The 17,859-nt window shown below is 41.8% G+C and overlaps 1 protein-coding gene across 5 annotated transcripts in view; it reads left to right on the forward strand.

Annotated features, from left to right (window-relative positions):
* The window catches only part of LOC144021954 (CUB and sushi domain-containing protein 3-like), a 1,200,535-nt gene that overhangs the window by 842,074 nt on the left and 340,602 nt on the right, over positions 1–17,859 (forward strand). For all 5 annotated transcript variants that reach the window (XM_077526258.1, XM_077526261.1, XM_077526260.1 and 2 more), the window contains exons 44-46: positions 3,300–3,445; positions 5,974–6,054; positions 6,401–6,514. In XM_077526258.1, the coding sequence (XP_077382384.1) occupies positions 3,300–3,445; positions 5,974–6,054; positions 6,401–6,514 (341 nt within the window). The remainder of the gene's footprint in view (positions 1–3,299; positions 3,446–5,973; positions 6,055–6,400; positions 6,515–17,859) is intronic.

Below are 17,859 nucleotides of genomic sequence, written 5' to 3' on the forward strand. Positions count from 1 at the left end.
TAGGGGTCTTATTTTAACGAACTCCTCCTACAGTTTCTCCGATCATCTCCAAACTTGGTGTGATTCATCTTAAGATGTTGAAGATGAAAAGTTATTGAAAGCTTTTTATTTCGTTGCACGCTGTTGCCGTGGCATGCACAGTTTGCAAAAGAAAAAAATCCTTCTTAATGAAGCATTCCCAGTTGTACGAAGCAGCTAGAGCTATGAAAATTTGGAGACATATGTAACAGCCCACGATGTACAAAAAAGTCTCCTGGTGCCATGTGCTAAACCCAACAGGAAGTCCCCCAGGGGACGGCATCACATTTTGAGCTAAAAAAAACTCTTTATCGAAGTTGTACGTTTCACCTTGCGCTATGATAATTTGCAGGCATACTTCAGAGCCCACGATGTACAAAAAAGCGTCTTGGAACCTTGTGCTAAACCAAACAGGAAGTCCGTCATTTTGATTTACGATGGGATTTGTAGCCATTTTTTGTGGCCTTTTTTAGGGGTCATATTTTAACGAACTCCTCCTACAAAATTCATCCTACCGTCTTCAAACTTGGTGTGTTTCATCTTAAGATGTTTAAGATGCGAAGTTATCGAAAGTTTTTTATATTGTTGCACGCTGTTGCCATGGCGATGCATTGTTTGCCAAGTAAAGTGCTGCTTTTTTTTTTGGTCTATACATGTGTGAAAACTCATGAAACTTTGCACACACATCACACTTGTCATGAACATGAACTTTTAGAGATTTATTGTGCAATTTGCAATAAATCGCGCCCTCTCGACATTTTTATGGAGCATTTCCAATTGTATGATTCAAGCGCTATATTACAAAAGATGACTTGACTTGACCTAGATTTGTGAAAACTGGGAGGCATACCTATTAGCCTAAGACCTACAAAAAGAATTCTGTAGCCGTATGCTAAACCTAAAAGGAAGTCCGCCATTTTGAATTTATTTTGGGAATTGCACATCATCTTTGGCATTTTAATAAAACTTTGCACACACAAGGCTTGTCAAAAACATTTGAGATGGTCTTGTCCTATTTGACAGTACCCCAACGTGCCAGTACCCCAACGTGCCAGTACCCCAACGTGCCAGTACCCCAACGTGCAAGTACCCCAACGTGGCCCAGGTTGCGAGGGCCCTTTATAGCTGCTCGCAGCTCTAGTTTTGATTTATTTTTTATTTTTTGTGACATTACAAATTGTGAATGGTTGTTTGTCTTTTTCTACTTATTTTATCTGTTGAATACTGTTTTTTTGTTTAGTATTTTAATGTTTTACTATATAGAGTAATTTTAAACTGTATGTTTTTGTTGAATTATTTGAGGACCAGGAAAACTAGCGACCACTTTGTGGAAGCTAATGGGCATCCTAATAAAGAATAAAAAAAATAACATTCAAATATATATATTTTTTTAATAGATGTAGCACTATTTCAGGAACATCAGAACAAAACTTGCAACTCACATCAGTGTATTTCTAGAGCCTTTTTTTCCCAATACAATCCTAAATTGGATAAATCCCATGTACAGTATAATTAATTTCAAATGATACTTAATATATTATTCATAATTATATAACATTTAGTCACGTGGCACACAGTTACGGCAATGAGTCAGAACCAGGAAGCTCGCAGTAAGGACAATATCCGGGTATTCCGTCCGTTCTTCACCCAACCCTTATGGCTTTTTGCGAACTTGCAATTGGAACAGTACTTGGGCCGCGACTGATGACGTTTCAGGACATCACAAGGACATAAGTATGGACAAGAATGCATATTGAGAAACAGCCAATGTGCATGGTCATTCCATTTGCTTATACTCTTCCAATAAGGTGCAAACCTGACTATAATACTGCAACAGGATTATTGATGGTTGCGTAGATGTGATTATTGAGGTGCCTTGCAGGGTTATTATAGTTTTGGAATTTTTAATTTGAGTTAGTTTCGATTTCATTTTGAGTTTTGTTTTTTTAAATTCAGTTTTAATTAGTTTTCAGGGTAGTTCTGTTACTTTTTATTAGTTGTAGTTATTTAATAAATGCTTAGTTTAGTTTTGTTGTGGGAATGCTGAACATATGCTATCGTAATTTTTATTCTCAACACTCATTTTGCCGTGAATCAACTTCCAAATTATACTTCTGATTTACGCCGTTCAAATTTCAACTTGCTTCAAAAATTCACGGCTCCCGGGGTATATACCGTCTGGTTCCACATTACTTACAGTATTCACACAAATTAACGTGAAATATAAACTTTTCCCGATTCATTTTCATTTGGCTGCGATTGGCTGGCAACCAGTCCAGGGTGTCCCTCGCCTACTGCCCAGAGCCAGCTGAGATAGGCGCCAGCACCCCCCGCGACCCTTGTGAGGAATAAGCGGTCAAGAAAATGGATGGATGGATGGATTTTCATTGGGACTGATACTGACCTTTTTCTAAGTATCACCTTCCACGGCCACTTCCATACATACAACTGATCATCATTGCCAGGTGTTTGATAGTGCTCGGTGGTTCAGTTGGTAGTGTATTGTTCAGTAACCAGGTGGTTGCAGGTTCAAATCCTACCTCAGACTGTACATTACAAATATATGCACAGCTCTTATGCTAAGTGATATATATGTGTGCCAGCTGACTATCATATCAGGAAATTCATTATAATTTCAAATGTAAGCACATGCATTCAAATGTTAAGCATTCGGCTTTTCAGCATTCCTACGCTATTTCTGCAGAAATTGCACTTTTTCTAGTTTTAGTTAGTTTCAGTAGTAGTTTTATTTTATTTTATTTTTTATTTTTTTATTGTATTACTTATGCGCAATGTTTAAAAAACACCATGGGAGCGACATCATCTGAAGAAGCTTTTCTATTGGCTGCTGCTTGATGACATAATTTCTGTGTGATATACCTTCAAACGTCTTTTTTTCTGGTTAATATAAAAATAAATCTACTTAAAATCACGTGTGAAATAATCCCCAAAGGCTCATGCATTAAATGAATTGCCAAAGACTTAAACAAAGGACATTTTTGCTATAATTATAGTTAGTTTGTTAGTTTTGTAAACATAAAACATAGTTTAGGTTCGTTTTTGTTTTTTTTTAAAAAACATTTTCGTTTTTATTTTATTTTGTTAGCCAAATTGGTGCTTTGTTAGCAGAGCAACTTCTACATCTTTTTACTTGAGTAACAAAGTTTGTAAATATTTTGCACATGCAAACCTTTAATTGGTGCCTTATTGTTATGCATGTTCTCTTTCCCTTTAAAATGTTCACATAATGTGAGTGCATCACATTGTCGCTCACTTTACAGGGATGGACCCGACCAGACCTCACCTCAGATTGGTCAATTCAGTGGCAGCTCGGTGCAGGAAGGTGTATCTACTACTGCCAATCAAATCCTCATCAAGTTCCACAGTGACTTCAGTACAAGTGGCTTCTTTGTGCTGAATTACTACGGTAGGTCTCCCTTTTATACCACAAATTCAAAACCTATTTATACTCTTTAAAATGTCCCTAACTAATTTGATTTTCAGCACAACTATAGAGTTTATTAAAAAATAAATAATAATAAAAAAAAAAGTGTGGGGGACACAATAAGTTTTTATTATCTTAAACCCATATCCCACTGATAGATTAATTTTAGTGACACGAGTGAATGTTGATTTCATGTAAGGGTTTGTTCAAAGTTGCAGTATTTCCTAAATGGTCTCTAAAAGGTCAGGAAATGTTTAAAAATCTTTAAAAATGGTGATTGTCAGTCAGTATCTCACGGTGGGGCAAACATTTGCAATTATAGTGAATGTTAGCATCAACACAAGCGACAATAAAGACCATTAAAACTGTTCAGGGAAACCTTTTTTTGTTTTGTTTTGAGAACCTTTAGGAAACACTGTGACCTTGAATGAACCGTGTCGTAAAATCAACATTCGTCAGCATCACAAATGAATCGGGACTTAAAATTGCATTCATTAGCATCGCAAATGTTCACCCTTAGTGGAATATGGTCTTTAACAATCACAATTTTAAACAATTGAATTACCGTATTTTCCGCACTATAATGCATTATAAGTCGCACCTTCAATGAATGACAGTTTAAAACTTTTTCCATATATAAGGCGCTACAGTAGAGGCTGGGGTTACATTAGGCATCCATTAGATGGTGCTGCGTAAAGGGAATATCAACAAAACAGGTAGGTCAGTCAAACTTTATTAATAGATTACAAACCAGCTTTCTGACAACTCCATTCACTCCCAAAATGAATAAACAGCTGTTTTATTATTTTCTCTGAGGTAAAGTATTAGTATTAGCTAGCGATCCAAGATGGCGGGATATTCTGCGCATGCGCGTCACCGATCGTGCAGGGTCACTGATAGCGTCTTGACAGCGAGACCTGTTGCGGCTCAATATTGATCCATATATAAGGCGCATGGTCAGCTTTTGAAAAAATTGAAGGCTCTTAGGTGCGCCTTATAGTACGGAAAATATGGTAGTCATTATTTTTTACCCTTGTTCTTTTTTCCAGGCATGGTATGATAAATGTTGTCTTTTGCATAATTTGTGTGCTAATAATAATACAGTTTTTTCCAATTGCTAAAACACAAAAATGACTTGCATAGCACAATCATTTAAACTGGCACACAGAGAGAGCAAGACCCCTTCTCAAGTTTTCAAACCTCTTAACACATTTTCTGCTTTACACACATTTTCCAATTCAAAATGGCACTTTTTTAAATGCACTGAACACGATTCACGTGCATAAGACACAACAATCTGACATAAGGTCATACTTGCCGTGTCAAAACACTGCCATTCAAAATGACAACACATCATCTAATTGGCCAAAATATGTGCCACTTGGCCAAATACTGCAATGGTAAATTGTTAGCACCTCAATCAGGAAGTATAAGCAATGCACTATAAAAAGACCACAGATGAACATTTTTTTTTCTCTTTTTTTTTTTTTCCCAACAACAATGGAAGACGTGACAGAGAGAGAGGAAGAGAGGCTGAGAATGGGGTGTAGAGCTGGTAGAGGATTTTATGGCCAAGACAGCAACTTTCAAATGAAATCAAAGCAACCTTAGTTGATCATGTCATCAACCATGGGCTGACAATGCGATGCGAGAGGCTGCCTAATTTTTGGTTTTGGACGGACGGACGGACGGACGGACGGACGGACGGACGGACGGACGGACGGACGGACGGACGGACACAGACAGACAGACAGACAGACAGACAGACAGACAGACAGACAGACAGACAGACAGACAGATAGATAGATAGATAGACAGATAGATAGATAGATAGATAGATAGATAGATAGATAGATATTTTTTCCTGCAATTTTCTTTCTCAGTTTACTGTTTTGTGAACATATATTTGTTCACTTCAATGTAAACATATCTGCTGTGCATATGTTGCACTGACTTGTGAAAAATAAAACAAGTACATTTAAATTGTTAAAAGGTTTGAACAGCATGCATTATATTCAAATATGTCTGTGCTTGTGCACAATCGAAAGAATGTTCTACAGTTTGAATTATTTCAGTATTATGGCAAAGCAAACTAAAGATGACAGTGTTGTGCATTATGCCCAACAGTGTGTAGTTGATGAGACATAAATCTGGTGACATGAATGATATGTGTCCACTTGGTACAAAAGTTTGATTTTGGCAACGCTATGAGTAATTTTGGTTGCAGTGCTTCATTTTGGTGGATACGAGAGGGGTTTTGCAATTTGGGTGTGTGGTTTTGTGAATTGTGTTATCATTTTGATAAAACGAGCCTTGTTTGCAAAATTGTGTTTTAACAATTGGAAAAAACTGTAATAAAAAACCCCAAACCTTTTGAACAGAACTTGGTTAAAAAATGTCCCTCATCTCAGCTAAATTAGTGATTAGATTTTGATGATCATTAACAGTGAAAGGTGGCAATTATTGATTTCATCAAGATTCGCTTTTGATGAGTGTCCCCTCCTCTACAGCATATCAACTGAGAACATGTCAGCCACCCACACCTGTTGCCAATGCTACCGTTCTAACTGATGACAACCACTTTGAAATAGGTTTGTCTAATTATGCTCTGCATGTGTTTTCTTTTTAATGTTGTGTCAAGACCATTGCTGTTATCATGTCTTTTTTAAAATGTACTTGTATCAAGTTTTTATTAGGTTCAGTATTCAGTATTAATTACAGGGCCGTGTAGGTGTGGTGAAGTGGAAGTCAAATTGCTTCTCACTTTGCCTGAAGCATTGATGTCAATCTTCATTATAAAATGTGTTTGTGATTACTGTCCTGGTGGTGAGGAGGCATGTGCTAGTGTTTTGTGACAGATGGATGTTTCTTTCTTTTTTTTTTCCTGACCCAAACTGTGACCTGTGTGTGCGTGCGTGCGTGTAAATGGCCTCACAGGGGACATTATTCGGTACTCATGCCTGCCAGGCTTCACCTTGGTAGGTAGTGAGATTCTGACCTGTCGGCTTGGAGAGCGGCTACAGATGGATGGACCCCCACCAGTCTGTCAAGGTTGGTTATTTTCTTTGTTCATGATCATGTCTCACCGTGTCTCTAAGTTATTAACCAGGTGTCATCTCAAATCAACCTCGTGTGTTCACAACTTACAAGTACAAATTCAAACGTGCCGATAAATACTTCACAGTTTTGTTGCATGTTTTCTTGTGTGTATGTATTGACACACTTGATATCTGCCTGCCGAGGTTGACTGCAGTCTACAACACGTCTGCTGGTGCATCATTTAACAGACGAGTGTCTTCTTTAGCGAGATGTTGCTTCAGCAGCTATATTAATTCACTGACACTTGTAAAGTAGACATAGCTGACCCAAGATCATGAACTCACATCCCCAAAGAGCCAACATTTAAGATCAGTGGATTTTGTCAAATATATGAGAAGCTATGGAATTACATATATAGTTTCAATCTACAAATCACTTTTGTCAACAGTTATTAGTTTGAAGAACAATTTTTGTTATATCCATCCATCCATCTTCTACCATTTATCCCAGGTCGGGTCACGGGGGCAACAGCTTTAGGAGGGGAACCCAGACTTCCCTTTCCCCAGCCACTTCAACCAGCTCCTCCGGCAGGATCCCAAGGCGTTCCCAGGCCAGCCGAGAGACATAGTCTCTCCAGCGTGTCCTGGTCGACCCCGGGGCCTCCCGCCGGTGGGACATGCCCGGAACACCTCCCCAGGGAGGCCTCCAGGAGGCATCCGTACCAGATGCCCGAGCCACCTCAGCTGGCTCCTCTCAATGCGGAGGAGCAGCGGCTCAACTCTGAGTCCCTCCCGGATGACCGAGCTTCTCACCCTATCTCTAAGGGAGAGCCCGGACACCCTGCGGAGGAAACTTATTTCGGCCGCTTGTATCCGGGATCTTGTTCTTTCGGTCACGACCCACAGCTCATGACCATAGGTGAGGGTTGGAACGTAGATCGACCGGTAAATCGAGAGCTTTGCCTTTTGGCTCAGCTCTTTCTTCACCACGACAGACCGATACAGAGTCCGCATCACTGCAGACGCTGCACCGATCCGCATGTCGATCTCTCGCTCCAATCTACCCTCACTTGTGAACAAGATACTTGAACTCCTCCACTTGGGGCAGGATCTCATCCCCGACCCGGAGAGGGCACACCACCCTTTTCCGACTGAGGACCATGGTCTCGGATTTGGAGGTGCTGATCTTCATCCCAACCGCTTCACACTCGGCTGCGAACCGCTCCAGCGAGAGTTGGAGATCTCCACGGCTGGATGAAGCCAACAGCACCACATCATCTGCAAAAAGCAGAGATGCAATGCTGAGACCACCAAACCGGAACCCCTCAACGCGTCAGCTGCGCATAGAAATTTTGTCCATAAAAATTCTGAACAGAATTGGTGACAAAGGGCAACCTTGGCGGAGTCTAACCCTCACTGGAAACGAATCTGACTTACTGCCGGAAATGCGGACCAGACTCTGGCAACGGTCGTACAAGGACCGAACAGCCCGTATCAGGGGGCTCGGTACCCCGTACTCCCGAAGCACCCCCCACAGGACTCCCCGAGAGGGACACGGTCAGAACGCCTTCTCCAAATCCACAAAACACGTGGACTGGTTGAGCGAACTCCCACGCACCCTCGAGGATCCTACTGAGGGTGTAGAGCTGGTCCACTGTTCCACGGCCAGGACGAAAACCACACTGCTCCTTGTGAATCCGAGATTCAACTTCCCGACGGACCCTCCTCTCCAGCACCCCTGAATAGACCTTACCAGGCGAGGGAGGCTGAGGAGTGTGATGCCTCTGTTGCTAGAACACACCCTCCGGTCCCCCTTCTTAAAAAGGGGGACCACCACCCCGGTCTGCCAATCCAGAGGCACTGTCCCCGATGTCCACGCGATGTTGTCCACGACAGCCCCACAACATCCAGAGTCTTTAGGAACTCCGGGCGGATCTCATCCACCCCCAGGGCCCTGCCACCGAGGAGCTTTCCAACAACCTCAATGACTTCGACCCCAGAGATAGGAGAGCCCACCTCAGAGTCCCAAGACTCTGCTTCCTCAAAGGAAGACGTGTTGGTGGAATTGAGGAGGTATTCGAAGAATTCCCCCCACTGATTCACGATGTCCAGAGTCGAGGCCAGAGCACCCCATCACCACTATACACAGTGTTAATGGTGCACTGCTTTCCTCTCCTGAGACGCCGGATGGTGGACCAGAATTTGCTTGAAGCCGTCCGGAAGTTGTTTTCCATTGCCTCACCGAACTCCTCCCATGTCCGAGGTTTTGCCTCAGCAACCGCCGAAGCCGCGTTCCTCTTGGCTAGCCGGTACCCGTCAGCTGCCTCCGGAGTCCCACAAGCCAAAAAGGCCCGATAGGACTCCTTCTTCAGCTTGAGGACATCCCTTACTGCTGTTGTCCACCAGTGGGTTCGGGGATTGCCGCCGCGACAGGCATCGACCACCTTAAGGCTGCAGCTCCGATGGGCCGCCTCAACAATCGAGGCGCGGAACATGGCCCACTCGGACTCAATGTCCCCCGCCTCCCCCGGGACAAGGGAGAAGCTCTGCCGGAGGTGGGCATTGAAACTCTTTCTGACAGGGGATTCCGCCAGACGTTCCCAGCAGACCCTCACAATACGTTTGGGTCTGCCCGGTCGGACCGGCATCTTCCCCCGCCATCGGAGCCAACACACCACCAGGTGGTGATCAGTTGACAGCTCCGCCCCTCTCTTCACCCGAGTGTCCAAAACATGACATAACAAGATAACAATTTTTGTTATATCTAGATTGTAATTGCATCTGTCAATTTCAGACTTGAGGTTTGACAAATTATTGACAAGCTCAACTTTCCTTAAATTGTGTTAAATCAATTGCACACGTGTACCGTGAAATATGAACATCCTGAACACTGTATAATTTCTATTTTGACTTAAAACAGCAGTTGAATAAATACTACGTTTTTAAATGATTGAATAATCATTTTAATTGTGAATTCAATCTAATTAAAAATTATCCCAATCATTTTTTTCCATAACCATCTAACTCTACAAGAGTGAAACAGCTTGGAGCAATATGTCCAACTGAACTATTTCATCTTTGAAATTAGTTTGAACATTTTCATTTATGAACTATAAATTAAACTATCCATCCATCCATCCATTTTCTGAACCGCTTGTTCCTCACAAGGGTCGCAGGTGGTGCTGGAGCCTATCTCAGCCGGCTCTGGGCAGTAGGTGGGGTACACCCTGAACTGGTTGTCAGCCAATCACAGGCCACACCGAGATGAACACGCATCCACACTCACAAACACACCTAAGGACAATTTAGAGCACCCAATTAACCTGCCATGCATGTCTTTGGAATGTGGGAGGAGACCGGAGTACCCGGAGAAGACCCACGCAAGCACGGGGAGAACATGCAAACTCCAACCAGAGCCTGGACTCGAACCCGAATCCTCAGTACTGGGAGGCGGACGTGCTAACCAGTCATCCACAGTGTCGCCCATAAATTAGACTAGTTCATTTTAATATTTGTGAGCTGAACTTTGAAGAACAAAACGTAGAAAATGAGCTTTCCCAACCTACGATTATATATATATATATATATAAAAAAAAAAAAGTGTACGTTGATGTGATAAAACTTATTTTTTTTTGCATATTATTGTTTTCAAATACATTAACCTATTAAAACAACAGCATTAAACAAACAATTGATTGGAAAAGCGATGTAAACATTTCAATTAAACCTTCATTGGACTGTAGTAATCCAACAAAGTAAATCAAATTGCCCTTGACATAGGCTTATCCACAGTTCTGCAATTCACAACTTTTTAGTGTCCAGAGGTAGTCCAAGTGTTAGGATTAGGGGTGTCAGGTGATTAAAATTTTTAATCGTAATTAATCGCATGACTTCAGTAGTTAACTCGTGATTTTTTTCTAAGTTGCCATACTCTTGTTAATATAAAAGTGAAAGTAAATGTTAAACTAATAGAAATATGGTTGCATATTATAAAGTAGTCATTGATACAATAATTTCCTAATAACTTAGAATATTGAATTAAAATTAAAAAGACGTACAGTACTGTACTGTAAAAAACGAGTGTGATATTGATTTGTGCTTAGGTCACTAGATGGCAGAATTGCATTTGTAAGACGGTGACGGCTCAGTGCATTTATCTTTTCATATTAATAGCTAGCTAATCTTTAACATAAAGTAACTTGTGAAATTTTGCACATTTTTAAATTGTAAAATACAACTTAATCCGAGTCTCCACAAATATACGCATTATAATTACATTTATTACTGCTAAATTTGTTAAACGTTGCTAAAAGTGGATGTGTGCGTTGCGCCTGAAATTCTCCCAGTAAAGGCTTTCCAGGTAAGGAGCATTAAAGGAACTATAAATTAACTCAAAATTAATGCACTACTTGTGACACCCCGAATTTGGATATATATCACACAAGATTATTATTTACTTAGCAGTGATATTTCATCAATGCACACTGCACATGCATACACCTGCATGTACAAATATTTTTAAATAATTTAGTGTCCCAAACATTTTACTGCTCATGGCCATATTTCATGTGAAGACATTTTCAAGGATAAAAAAAAAAAAAAAAAAGCTACACTTTACTGTGGCCTTCTTGTATTCCAACAAGTATTATGACAGTTGGACACGACGAAAAAAGGAGAGAAGACACTCAGTTCGGGGCTCGCGAGGAGGGGAACTGACTAATACAATACACTCCTGCACTCTCTGAAGATTCCTCTTCTCACCCTCTCTATTTATTTGGTTTTCCATGCCCTTTCCACGCCCCCAGTTACATGGGTGTTCCAACCATAAAAATGCAAATGCAAGGCATAGTTGGAACACAGTGTACTTGTTTGTCCATGTGTTGTGGATGTGATTGGAAGATTGCTGAGTACATGTGTGGTCAAGTTTGCAATCATTTCTTAACAGAAAACAGGCGACCTCAGCAGACTGGCGAACCATTCTGCTACGTTAGATGTGGTTCTTCAACTTTTTGAGTCATCTTGAAATAGCCAGGTTATGTGAATGTGAGTGGGGACAGAGCAAAGCATTCTAAATTGCAAGCAGAAGCAGTCCTTCATGGCAGCATATGATAACATATATGGCTAGGCTATGTGAATGTGAGTGCAAAGCAAAGCATTCTTCATTGTAAGCAGAAGCAGTTCTTCATTGCAGCAAATGTATGGTAACTTATTTACAATTATTTCTACACTCTAACACTAGGCCACAGAGCTGATTTAGTTTATTTGACAAAAAAAATAATTTGTATTGACCATCTTATAAACAATGCAAAAAAGGCACTTGGCCAACAGAGTTAAAAAAAAAAAAAAGTATAAAAGTCAAAATACATCTATTAATCTTAAAACATGAGCCATATGCAATATATGAACTAGAGAGGAGGTGAGGATGGAGAGAGAAGAGGAGATAGAAGATGATGGAGAAGGCAGAATATCTCATTTATAATATCCCATGGGCAACCTTCCGAAAGATGTCAGACAACAACAACAAGAAAACAGATTGTCTAACATGCAAATGACACGGACAAACACACGTGGTAACAGGACTACACAATCTGAGCTGAACAATATCAAATGAAAGACTGCTTTCTGAAAGCAGTTGACTCTCAAACTACCAAATTCAAAACACTCACTCAAAGCCCAACAAGAAAGCACAGCCTTAAATGGCTACAGTTGCAGTACAATGCCATGGTGGTGCTGATGTGCTGTCGTTTTTAATGTGAATGCGCAAGTCCATTTTACTCACACTAAATATATTACCTGGAGGGCATGAAGAAAAAAATAATAATTGGAAGGAAATCAAAAACTTTATTTTGGGTCCTTTGGGCGTATATTCATCCATCCATCCATCCATTTTCTTGGCCGCTTATTCCTCACAAGGGTCGCGGGGGGTTCTGGCGCCTATCTCAGCTGGCTCTGGGCAGTAGGCGGGGGACACCCTGGACCTGTTGCCAGCCAATCGCAGGGCACACAGAGATGAACAACCATCCACACTCACGCACACCTAGAGACAACACAGAGCACCCAATTAACCTGCCATGCATGTCTTTGGAATGTGGGAGGAGACCGGAGTACCCGGAGAAGAGCCACACAGGCACGGGGAGAACATGCAAACTCCACCCAGGAAGGCCCGGAGCCTGGACTCGAACCGGAGTCCTCAGAACTGGGAGCCGGTGCTTAACCACTCGCTCACCGTGCCGCCCCGGCGTATATTTTATTTCCGTACAAATCAAAATGTACGTCTCTCAATGCAAAATAAATGGTTTTCACAATCAAATCAATACCTTTATCCTGTTTTAAATTGATATTACTTTCAATGAACTATTGATTGCAACAATTTTTACAGTGTTTCAGTCATCAGCAAAACAGGTCCTTCTGGTAGAAGTAGTCGGTACTTGACCCAGTGAGTGCCGATTAAAATGACGGACAAAAACCCACGTTCATTGGTTATTACTCCGCTATTTTTGTAAAGTTTCTCGCCATTCGTCAGAAAAACGGGTGTCCGTCAGCGACGGACCGACTGAGTCACTCCCGATGGCCTGCACACCTCTTGTGTACTTTACATAGGCAAATTGCAAGATCTTCCCTTGTGGATGATGTAGTCGGCCGCACATGTGACATGGGCAAATTAAAAACCACCATGCATCTCGAATCTCAACTCAACTCAACTTTTGTTAGGTTCCGAGGTGTGATGGTGAACCCAGGTGCAGGGAAAACAGGGCGTGAAGGCAGAGGTGCTATTGGCCTCGAACACGGTAAACTAGACTTGCCCTGGCACCAAAATGAAGATGCAACCGTTTTTGCGCCAAGCAACTGGGTGCCTGTCAACGGAAATAGGGCCTCATGACTTTATTGAGCCATCCCTGACATTTATTTAATGCATGTATTTTATGCAAGTGTCCGCAAGTCTGAGACATTTTGTGAGTGACAAATATACATCGTTTGGATAAAAATGTCTATTGACATTTCTCCAACAATAACCTTTTTGAGGTCTCTATTTTAAAGTGATAGTTCATTTTTTTTTTTAGATGAATCTGTATGGCATCCTCACCTACAGTTGTGTGCAATCAGCACCGACTTACCCCTGACAACGTCCTGTGACACGAGATCTGGTCCGGTTTTGGTCGAAACGAAAGTAGTCCGGCTAGTTGGGTAGGGTCACGGAAATAAAGATACCCCCTTGGTTTAGTGCTAAATACATTGTCTTTGTCTTCAGTGTCGTTGTCGGATATGTAATCGTTATAATTACAGTGGAACACGCGTCTGTTAGCTGGATGCAGCGTGCTGCGCAGTGATAGGAACAAAAAAAAAAATAGTGCCAGGCGGTAATGGAGTCCTGCGATTGGCTGGCAACCAGTTCAGGGTGTAGACTGCCTACTGACTGAAGCCGGCTGGGATAGGCTCCCGCACCCCCGCGACCCTTGTGAGGAATTAGCAGTTAAGAAAATGGATGGATGGATGGATGGATGGATGGATGGATGGATGGATGGATGGATGGTTGGTTGGTTGGTTGGTTGGTAGGTAGGTAGGTAACGGAGTCTGACTATTTTCTAATTCAAGTTAGTGCTGATTGCACACCACTGTCGGGGAGGATGCTATACAGATTCATGTCCAAAAACCCGAACTATCCCGTTAATTTCCCCAGCAGCAAAAAAGTTAAAATTGTAACAAGGGCATCTTAGCCGTGTTTGTAGCAGACTTTAGCGAACAGCAGCTGAGCAGCTCCTACGGAAACTATTCACCTGCCTTAGTAATGGGGTATATGCCACGGAAGAGGCGGGACTTACGACTTCCGTGTTTTTGCACATTAGCTTTGATTCCGGTTCCGGATTGATACGTGTGGGCCGCATGCTCGCATCGAAGGGCGGGAGCACGCAGGGCGTCTCAGCTCTCTGAAGTGCTTCGGACAACTGACAAGACACACTACACACTCGCACCCGTCGACGGGAATGCGCCATCGAGGGGCACAAAGTCGGAAGCACAAGTATTGGGACGCGGCTCATGCGCACACGCACACACAATAAGCAACTGGAGTCACAAATGTGTTAAATGGAAAGAACTTTGATTTACGCACACAAAGTAATAATAATAATAATAATAATAATAATAATAATAATAATGATAATAATCATAATAATAACAATGATAATAATGATAATAGCCTTCCTGGGTGGAGTTTGCATGTTCTGCCCATGCCTGCGTGGGTCTTCTCCGGGTACTCCGGTCTCCTCCCACATTCCAAAGACATGCATGGTAGGTTAATTGGACGCTCTGAATTGTCCCTAGGTGTGAGGGCGTGTGTGTGCGCGTGCATGTGCGTGCGTGTCTGCGTGTGCGCGTTGATTTAATGGTTCTAATTAAATTAATTCTTCCTAGACAGAGATGAACCTAATAAACCGATCCATACATCTACATTGTACTAGGTAGTGATAAGATATATTTAATTAGAGGGGCTGCCTGTTTTTAAGTTGTTGATACTGTTATGCTGGGTTCTCACCAAATCCGAAAAGGCGAACTGGAAAGCTTCCTTCGCGAGCGTTTCACCACGTAGAGATTTTGGGAACGATTGCCACTCATTTGCGTTTTCGTGCGCCCCGGAGCGAAGGAGGCGTGTCGCTTATTGAACAAGGAAGTAGAGCACTTTAGCGTGTCAACCTAAAGTGAGCACCGCCAGCTACTTCCACTTCTTTCCTGGGAATAAACAGCTGTGGCATTATTTTCTCCTTTTTTGAGGTACGTGATAGCACTTTTGCTTTTTTAGTGGCAATCTGGCGGTTGCGCTAAAAATAGCTTTGACATGGATGATAAACATTGCTGGTACCTCGGTACAGTTCATTAGCGAGTAAACAGACTTACCAGCACTTAAATGATACTTCTTTGCTCACCATTCTGTCCCGGCTGGCGTGTTGTTGCGCTCGGGGTGACAATAGAGAGGACGGTTTGTGTGACGTAGCCCGTACTCGAAGTTGATTGGCTGCCGCCAGGCGAAAAGGGAAAAAAGTTCAATTTTTTTTAACTTTGGCGAATATGCGATTGTGCGGATTTTCGTCACGAATGTGCGGATTTTCGCTGCTGTGCATCGCATCCCAGTGCGCCAAATGTGTCCTCCGCGCCGCCCCACGCACTTCCGTTCCATTGCGCGTGAACTCCATTGACTACAATGCAGACACGCTGCCGAAACGCTTTCCCCCGCTTTTGGGGAGAACGCAGCATTTCTGTGACATTCACAAGCTGAGCTTTGATTGGTTACCTGAGACCTTGTGATGTCATTTTCAGTCGACAGCAAGTTTCAAAATGTGTTTTTAAAGGTGCTAACTCTACATGAAAAATAATGAAAATATCAAAATTATTTTAGGCAGAATATTAATGCTTGACTGCTAAAAATGGCTAAATAAGTAAAGTATCCCTTTAATATTTGCAAGTTATGATTTCATAATTCTTAGTAGTTGCAAATTATTAGTTCATCATGAGTTCAGATAACAGCTCATCATGACTTCATCTTTTGTTAATGCATTTACAAGTTTTTAGCTAATAATTTGTAAATTGTTCCCAATCGTTTTATATTTACAATTTATTAGTTCAACATGGGCGGCGGGTGGATGACTGGTTAGCACGTTGCCTCCCAGTTCTGAGGACTCCGGTTCGAGTCCAGCCTTCGGCCATTCCTGGGTGGAGTTTGCATGTTCTCCCCGTGCCTGCGTGGGTCTTCTCCGGGTACTCCAGTCTCCTCCCACATTCCAAAAGACATGCATGGCAGGTTAATTGGGCGCTCCGAATTGTCCCTAGGTGTGCTTGTCAGTGTGGATGGTTGTTCGTCTGTGTGTGCTCTGCGATTGGCTGGCAACCAGTTCAGGGTGTACCCCGCCTACTGCCCGAAGCCGGCTGTATTAGGCTCCAGCGCCCCTGCAACCCTTGTGAGGGAAGCAGTTTAGAAAATGGATGGATGGATGGATAGTTCAACATACATTCTAATGACTTATATATATTACAAATGGTTAACTAAAAAACATTATAAAGTGTTACCCAAAAGTCATCTTCTTGTCAAACGATGGAAGGCATATCATTTGTTCACGATCATGCGAAGTGACCAAAATAGACATACAGTATACAGTTCTGTATACTGTGGTTATGATGAAAACTATGCATATTTAATGCTGACAAAATGTTGCAATACATGTATACTATTGTATTTGGCAGACACAGCCAGGACAGTAAACCATTAATATTGAGATCTAGATACACTTCTCACCTGCCCTGGGCTTTATACTAGAATAATGAAGCCTATTTGAGACTTTTTTGCTGCTTGACATTTTCATGGATCACCTCATTACTGTCATCAAGAATTCATTACTTTTTCTTTTATTGGATATGTTCTGTCCCCGTGCCACCTTTTACACAAAACTAATTGCTCTCGTTGGGACATGTAAAGTTGAACTTAATATGAGTTGACCTGCTATTCACATTCACAAGGCTGCTGTAGCCAGGTTGTAAAGGGCCATTTCCTGTCAGCAGCTTGCTGATAAGGCAGAAACAAATAATTTGCCTGTGTTCTGCCTTTGTTTTATGTTTGTTAATACTTCTATTAATTTAAATTGTATGCTTAGAGTTTTGCACAAAAAAAGTCCATGTATAGCTTGCGTAATTCAACACACCTGGCTTTGAGAATATTTCCCCAGGCACGATTGCAGTAGCTTTGCTCAAGAATAGGGGATCAATTGAGTTGACCGTCTTGTTTGCTAGATAAACCATATGGTACAATGTGGTTAGATCCAAGCTATACCATGTTGACTTATTGCTTCTATCTTCATGTTGTGCCAGTCAGACAATCTAATGAAGAACCATTTTCAGTGCTCAGATTGAGTAAATGTCATCACTGAGTTTCTTTTACACACCAACATTGTGTTCTACACATCATCAATACACAATATGACCTTTCTATTGTTTTATTTTGTATCTATACTGCCTGTGCTGTATGAAAGAAAAACAAATCTCAGCATCTTGGGGGCTTCAAACCAGTTTACAAACAGTAATGTCTGCTTTATTTGTGTCCACGTCCCATTTCTGAATATTTAATAATTACTAATTAAAACAGTTAATCACTCCAGCTGACATTGGGTGAGAGGTGGGGTACACCCTGGACTGGTCACCAGTCAATTGCAGGGCATGATTGCTGGATTTACACTACAGGGTTCAAATGACAAAATCCATGATATTCCTCCCAAGTGGCACAATATGGATGTATTGTACCAGTGGACAAATAAAAGAAAAGGAAAAAAAAACACATAGAAGCGGATACTTTATTGCGCCTTTTCTGAATGTAGATAA

This window comes from Festucalex cinctus, chromosome 7 (assembly GCF_051991245.1).
Source record: "Festucalex cinctus isolate MCC-2025b chromosome 7, RoL_Fcin_1.0, whole genome shotgun sequence".
NCBI lineage: Eukaryota > Metazoa > Chordata > Actinopteri > Syngnathiformes > Syngnathidae > Festucalex > Festucalex cinctus.